This window comes from Penaeus vannamei, chromosome 11 (genome assembly GCF_042767895.1).
Source record: "Penaeus vannamei isolate JL-2024 chromosome 11, ASM4276789v1, whole genome shotgun sequence".
NCBI classification, from domain to species: domain Eukaryota; kingdom Metazoa; phylum Arthropoda; class Malacostraca; order Decapoda; family Penaeidae; genus Penaeus; species Penaeus vannamei.
The window spans coordinates 18032286-18040998 of NC_091559.1; the positions used below are offsets into that span (position 1 = coordinate 18032286).

At 35.6% G+C, this 8713-nt stretch overlaps 1 protein-coding gene across 1 annotated transcript; it reads right to left on the bottom strand.

Moving 5' to 3' along the window:
- Positions 1-260: 260 nt before the first annotated feature.
- On the bottom strand, positions 261-4613 carry LOC113823296 (protein phosphatase 2C; the record flags this gene model as incomplete). The annotated part of the gene is given in 5 exon segments (XM_070127079.1): positions 261-3318; positions 3464-3598; positions 3752-3972; positions 4136-4348; positions 4479-4613. Coding segments are annotated over 5 exon segments (1937 nt in total), but the record flags the coding sequence as incomplete, so codon positions are not given.
- Positions 4614-8713: the final 4100 nt, after the last annotated feature.

An 8713-nucleotide genomic window follows, 5' to 3' on the forward strand; every position in this document is an offset into this window, starting at 1 on the left:
ATGTCGAGGATTGGGTATTAGTATCAATTGGGGTAGGGATCGGTATACTAGAATCGGAATAAGATAGGTTAGTTAATGAAAGGGTAAGCCATGGGCTCCCGGAGGCCTGACATAAAGCCAGCCTTTCATCCCTTCAGCACGGCTCTAACTTCTTCCCTACAAGGAAAAATATGACCAAATTAAAGTGCACAGCAGCAGAACATTGAAATATGATAATCTATAAATAACTTTAATTAAATTAAGGAAATAAGGAAACTAAATTGATAGACATCTTATATTTACATCTGATAGCTGAGTTACATGTATGTACATGATAAATGTTACATGTTATGTACATATACAAATTTTTTGAGACCTTAAAATTCACTACCAGATAAAAAAAAAGTAAATATTTGCTTTAAATCAAAGGAACAATGTTTGCTTTAAAGATGATAGACTGATAAATCACAGTTAATCACAATTATATAGTAAACACATCTCAGGTAAAAAATTGTACTCTTTTGCGAGATAATGCATCTCCATGTACATTGTGACAAGAATCTATTACCCAATTCATATACTTTCAAGATAGTATTGTTGATTACAGAACTTAAATATTAAGGCACAAAAGAATTGCTTTACACTTTGTCACTACAGAAAAAAAATTTACATTTATCTTACATGAGAGCATAAACCATACTGTAGACTTGGAGAAGAGAATACAACTTCAACAACTTTTTATTTGCTGAATTTTGCACAGAACTCCAAATGTTAAACATGATTTCACAAACATACCAACCAAGGTAAATGATATGTAAACACCTGCATTCCTTATCATCTCTACAATAAGATTTGATACTCACTACCTGACACCCAGTACAGATAGACCAAGCACTTACTTGATTCTGTTCCTAGAGGATATTCAAGAGCATCATAAATTATATATAAAACTGCTATCAATACAACTTATATACAGTAAAATTGGTCCTTTAAATTTTTGGTTGCCATTTTACAATGACTTTAAATTCTAATTTTTCCTCATTGTCTTATACCAAATAAATATTACCTTTTCACATGCCAATTAGTATCTCCATGATTAGTATATACAAATACAGCTATTTATATATATTTATATAAATATATTTCTCCTGAGTTCAAAATACATCACTCATTAGACTAAATGTGGGAGAAGACAAGCTAATAGTACATGCAACTTTTCATATTTCTTAACTATTTGGCTGACCTGACTTTAAAAGGAAAATTTTGAGGATTACATTTCTTATTGCTTGAACTTTTGATATACTGAGACATTTATGAGTGAAAGATCTCACATTGGTTGCACAAAAAATAAGTTAGAAATGCATAGAAAAAAACAGTAAATTTTAACTGCACTAAACATGTCAACAAATAACTTAAATTATCAAACAAAGGTTATAGACAAAACACATTCAGAAGCAAAGACACAGACAAAGGTCAGACCAAGGTACCAGGTGAACATTTTCCTCCATTCTTTTATTCTTCTTCCATCACATTTCGTCTTGTAATCTGAACCATTCCTCACAGCGCATTCCTACCATAACGTATCCTGGGACATGCACTTTGGTTCAAAAAAAGGCACACAGTTTATCTAAATTTCTACTAGACAATTTGGACAGTTAAGATCACATTTGTTTGCATTTACTTTCTAACACAAATCATACACTGCTGAAATCAAATACTTTCATATGGTGTATAAATATATCTTGACTTCAAGTAGTGCAAGAACAGAATGTTCAAATAAAAGACCTTTCCTGTAACAACAAAATGCATAAGCCGTAATCCTATATCCATTATAAAAGAGAGATTATTTACATAAACAGCACTTTGCAGAGAATGCCTTGTCAACTAATATGATACATCAGGCAACATTTTTAGCACCTCAAGAATTGGGCACATACTCACAGGCAATCTAATGAGATCACACAAATAAACAAAAAACAAAAATTTAAAAATTAAGATAAGAAAATAATTTTCTTCTATTCAGTAATAAAGAAAAATGTGCAAGATACAAAATTATCTTCCATAACAGTTAAATTTATAAAACAGATATACACTCCCTCACACACTTTATTTTCTTGGAGTAGCAGATGTTCTGAAGACTTTTCTTGGTGTGGCGGGAGTTTTGTGAGTCTTCTCCTGACTTCTTGTCACCATTGACTTATGGCTCCAAGTGTGAGAGCGAGTGTGAACCCTTGCAGATTTTGGAATAGGTTCCTCCGCAGATTCTGCTTCAATGTCAGTTCTTTTTCTCTTGGGTGTCACAGTTTTTGGTACATTTTGGACAACTGTTTCTGTTGTCCCTCTATTAACTGACTTAAGCACACGATTACTTGGATCAACAGTAGAACTACCAAGAGCCTTCAAAGACCTGGCACTAGTTCCAGCAGTCTCCTCTTTCTCTTGTTCTTTCCATTCATTGTTATTATTGGAAGCTACAGGAGTCTGCTCTTTATTTTCAATTTCCATTCCTGGTGGCATGTGGATATTCGATCTTGTCCTTCTTCTGCCATCATTCTTCTCTGATGCCAAGTTTCCTCCTAAAGACTTTCCTCTGCCAGCCATTCCTCTATGCTTTCTTCCTCTTGCGTCTATTCCTGGACTTGTGGTGCTACTTGAAACAACTGGAATTTGTATATCATCTCTCAGTGGCCTAGTGTCTAGTCTACATTCTGTCAAATTTTCTGGTTTGATTTCAGTTCTAGCTTCTGATCTGTTTTCAGGTACATTTTCTAATACACTTTCAGGCAAGGGCTCTTTTAAAGTTTCTGGTCTGTAGTCTGACATTTTTTCTAATATACTTTCCCTTGGCATAGATGGTGGTAGTGCCTGACTGGTAGGGGGTAGCAATCTGGATGTAAACTGATCCTGAACATTAGTTACATTGTCACTTGATGTACTTGGAACTGCATGTACATTTGCACAGCCACACTCAGAACAACCCACTTTAGTTGACTCCACACCTAGTGTAGTGGCATGACCACCTTCACCAACATTACTCCCATTATTACAGCCTAAGCTACTGTCATTTTCTTGGTCAAGATCTGAACACCCCTGACTCTCATCTGTTCCATCTGGCTGATTTTCCTGACCCAAGTCTTGTTGGTTTGTCTGCCATTTCTCAGGAAGACGCTCCTTGATCCTCAGAACACCTCGATTACCTTCATGTCGTGTTGCTTGGCTCTGGTTGTATACATGAACTTTAACTGTGGCTTCCTGTGTTCTGTCTTCTTCAGCTGCCGGTCGTCTGGTAGCTGGCTTTGTGGGAGAACCCTTCTTCATACCTTTCTGTTGCAGAAGTACCTACAAAAGAAAATGGTAGTTTATAATACAATTATAAAAAATTTCGTGAACATAATGTAGCTGTATGATTAATTATCCAAGTACATATAAGCTATCACTATTTTCATGAAAAAAGGGAAAAAAATTTATAGCAATAAAATCTTACTTCTCTCTTCGGTCTGCCTGGAGGATCAAGGAAAACTGTGACTGCACTTGTATTATCTGCTCTGAGATTAAGTTTGAGGTAGCGTCCCAAGGCTCCAGATACTACTGAGCGGGATGGATTCACCCATAATCTTTGCTGAAAGTAGTAATACAATTTCAAATTTGTAAGAAAAAACATAAACAAAATGACTTAGATAATCTTTCTATTCAAAAAATCTTTTTCAATATTGAGTTAGCATACAATTTCTCAGAAGTTACTATTTAAATTTTCCTTTCAAATACAACTTACCTTCCCACATGAGGTAGGTATGCCTAAATAATGCTTTTCATTATTTTTCTCTGCCGAATGGGCCACACTAACTGCAGCATCAGGCGTAAGAACATTCCAGAGGCCATCTGTACCGAAAATGAGACATCTATGCCGCTTAATATCTATTGGCATGACACACACATCTGGCTCTGGGGATACTACAAACTGGTCATTTGTAGCATTATAGCTCCACAAATCACCTGAAAAACAAGGCTACTGTAAGACACCTACATCCATTAGAGAATGAAGTTGAACGATAAGGTTGCAACAGATATGCCTTGTTTGAAAAAACATTAGCTTTATAAGCAAAAAGTTAAACAGCTCATCATGATGCTTCACATCACATCCCACCAGTAAACTAACCTAAAGATCTAGCAACTGCCAGAAAAGGAATTTCATCCATTGGGGTTGATCTGCGTACAGGACCCTGGTGACCTGACTTTGGCCTGTTCCACACCACACGTGGCACACCAGATTTGTTTATGACCTTGCCACCACACTCTGTGATACGTGTCTTCTCCACTATACTCTCAGGTTTGTGATCCCGGGTCAGAGCTTCACCATGCCAACCACCATCTGTAAATAATGAAATATAACTAAAATTTGTACAGTACTACTCATATCTAAATTCACTTTTCAAAATACAATGGCCTGAGAGAGAGAGAAAAAAAAAATCAATTAACAAGCTACCGGTTACCCCTTTTACCTGGGTCTTCACAGCCAAGAACAATGCCTGAATCACCAACATGACCAATGTAAATCTTCTGTCTTCTAATGAATGCCACACTTGCTGTTGTTCCACTTGTACTTGGCCACCCTGAAGCAGTTCTAGGCCATTGGTCTGCAAATAAAAGAAAAAAATCAGATTCCAAAAAATGTGTTTTCTAATTACCAAGATTATAAATACAATGTCCTTCATATATATATATATATATATATATATATATATATATATATATATATATATATATATATATATATATATATATATAGAGAGTACATTTTTTGAAGCAAGTGCCATTTTCTGAATATACACTAATATTCTGACATTCTACTCCACTTCAAATAAATAACCTTTTATAATTCTATAAAAAAAAGTTATAGTAGTTTCATTTTATGTTTGACAGCAATAAGCAAATTGTGGTGGCTGTGGTAAAACTATCTAATTTGTGTAAAAAAAAAAAAATTGTTATATGTATTTAGATCATTGGCATAATTATTGGTAAACTAAGAAAACATAAATATTCACATTAGTAAGTATATTTCCTGCCTAGTATCTTGTTCTACTTTAATGAGACATTAATAGAGACATGCCTTATCGTCAGTCCCACTCAGTGCAAAGTTGTGGCAATTAAACTATATATAGGAATGGATTCTAAAGTATGCTTACTTTTTTTCTTCAAATATATGAAAAAAAAAAAAAAAAAAAAAAAAAAAAATCTTTTGGTACACAATTACTAGCCTTATTCAAGTGTTGTGGTGTGAACTATTTTTTCATTACTATTAAGCCCCCACTCAAATTCCAAATTGAATATATGCCCTCACCTTTCATGTAGACTTCAAAACTGCAAAAGTATTATTTTATTTCCCTAAAGGATTACTTACATACATTCATTTATACATAACATATATATGTATATAATTAAGCATACATAATATGTCCGTCTTGACTGCTAAGGGAAGAATAATGCCTCTTCAGTACACATAATTGAGTTTAGAACAACACTACCTTCACTCCAGCCTGTCAAGAACAATTTCCACTCTACGCATACTGCCTTTCCTATGCCTGATTACTATATTGGGGTCCAGGTATTATCAAATTATACATTTGTAGTTTTACTCAAGTGTTTAATTTAATAGAAATTGTAGCATGTGAAAAATTATAAGAGCACAACGAGAATGTGTCCACATTGTTTTTTCTAAAAATGGGGAGGGGAGGGGGGGGGGGTCTGGGGCAGTTGGGTTTGTCAAAAATGAGTTAAACCCATTTTCACACTCGTATAGGAATGTAGAATTACCTACATGAATATAAACCTCTACGAAGAAAAACTCAGCTGTGACAGGGTCCGCAAATCCTAGCCAGTCACTTGTAGCGTCAGTAATTTTTACACACATGTATTGATCCCCTCCTGGCACAAAAATGAAGCATTGTATTTTGAATTTACATACTGCAATAAGTCACAGGAGGATGAAAGTGTCTTATGATAACAAATTCACCAATGTGAATAAAAATTAAAATCAAATATTTTTTTCCCAATCTTTTTCATTATAAATATGGTAGATATGATTCAATTAAAATGCAATCATCATGTATATATATATATATATATATATATATATATATATATATATATATATATATATATATATATATGTATATATAAAACTTTAGGCTTCAACAATAATGTACATGCAGTGGTGAGTGTCTACCTTGAAAAATAAACGAACATAAATTGTTTGTTTAGGATACTTCAGTTGACCACATGGTCCTGCAGCCATACAGCAAGCCAGGTGAGATTTTTTATGCTTTCGCCATACCGTTAGACTTTGCGCATTGCAAAGATTTTACGTTTCTTGTGTTAATAAGAGTCCAAGGAATCAACAAAACACATATTACTAATAATGTAGCTACTGTATACTAAATATAAACGACTGAAGTATATAAAGCTAGAAATCCCACTTAGTGTCAAATATCTCTATAAACTTGTGTGATGTAGGCTTATAATTAACCATTTTGTATTATTACATTAAGAAAAGAAATGTCCATGGGAAACAGACAGTGGTGAGTTTATATTTCAAAATATCAACATTTTCTAAACAGTTATTTCCAATAAACAAAATAACTATTCAACGCTACTCAGTCCCTACGAACCACTTGTTACTCTAACCTTTTCTCCTTTTCTCTGCACACCTGTACACATGTGCATGCATGCATGTACACACGTTTACGCATATTTACAAATACATTTGTACACAATATACATGCACACCTACACAGACATGAAAATGCATGCGTAAGTAGATGGCCTGAGATAAGCAATAACTGCATTTATGCATATGTCATGTTGCCGATATTAGCATATACAGAGTCAAGACTTCTCCATACATCAAACAGCATTTGAAAGACAATTAATCCAATCTAAGATTTGTTCATATAATTGGAGAGCTAATGGAAGTTCACAGAAATTGACCGCAGTTTATTATTCATTATAACCTTGTTTCTGCATGGGGACATGTTACAAAAAAATTGATTTTTCATCTTTTTACAAGGGTCACTTTACTAAGTTTGTTGTAACTTGGGAACCAATCTCCACTCTTCATCTAACAAGCAGCATTAGAAAGGGATATAAAGGTAGTCTCTCTGGTAATTTGATGATAAGACCAATTTAAGGGAATTAACCTAAAAATAACGGGAACATCAAATTTTTCTTCTTCGCAAAAAAGTCTGATCTTCCATACCACTATAAGTGAAGAGGTCTTATCCAATTTAAAGTTTGTTAGTATCATTTGAAGGCTATCAAAAATGCATAGAAACTGAAATCAGCATTTCTTTGAATTTTAATCTCTATTTGGGGGGGGGGGGGGTCTAAAAATCTGAAAAGCAAAATTTGATTTCTTTTATCTAATTTTCAAAGGAAACTAAGGCAAATTCCGTAGAAAACAAACATCAATTTCTTTAGATTTTATCAAAGTTTATACTTTTTTTTTCACTGTAGAGTAAGTAACAGTGTGGGCACGCAGCAGTATGCCAATTTATATAAATTTAGTAACAAAAGGTGCAGAATGCTAAAATATATAAATTATAAGATTATCATTATTTTATTTTTCATCTCATTTTCCCCTCCTCATTACCCAATTACCCGCCCTATTGTTAGGGACGGTATCCTTAAAGTTAAAGCGTGCTGAAGGCTTTAACCATCCTATGGTACCCTAAGCCATGGCCAGGCTAAGGCACCATATCTCAGACTTAGTTATCACAAAAGTCGTTTTATCTTATGAAAATATTTTCGGCTAGAAAATTTACCGTCACTATTGGGTTGATGCTCATCAGCTGAGTTGTTTGTAAACACAACACTGTCCTGCCCATGCCATGATGAAACTTTAAACTAATATCTTTCCAGAATTAGTAGAGCAGGAGAAATAAGCAAGATTCTTTATAAACATAACAGTGACTTTCTTAACGGAATGCTCAGATATAACAAAATATAGGAACAAAGTATTGTCTCCTCAAGAGGATGGTTAATATTACAAGGGTAATTACATCATCATCATCATCAAGGGGGCTGACACCGACGGGGGCGCATAGCCGCATCCACCCTTAGCTTCCACCTACGAGGATCCCTCATGGCTAGACGCCAGGCAGGGACTCGTCCCATCTCTATTTCCTTACGGCAGGTTTGGTCGATCTGCTCAAGCCACGACTTCCTCGGTCGTCCCACAGGCCTCCTCCACCCAGGGTTGTCTCGAACAGAGACGACCTGATGGGCAGGATCATCCTGAGGAAAGCGAGCCAGGTGGCCATATAGCCTGAGTTGGCGATCACGGATTGTGCAGATAACAGGGCTTGTGTCAGTCTCACGGTGCAACCGTTGGTTGGACACATGGTCCCGCCAACAGTACCCCATGATCTGGCGCAAGGACCTATTACAAAAGGCTTCAAGACGAGCCTCCAAGGCACAGGACAATGTCCAGGTTTCGCTACCGTATAGCAAAATTGGAATTATCAGGGCCTTGAAAACCTGTATCTTGGTCCTTCTGCACAGGTACCGACATCTCCAAATACTCTTGTTGAGAGAGTTCATGACCCCTGCTGCCAGGCCAATCCATCTGCTGACTTCATGGTCTGACAGCCCAGAGTTATGAACTACACTACCAAGGTATGTAAAGCTCTCTGTGACTTCAATGTCCTTGCCGCAAGCCCGTACTGACTGCACAGGTTCT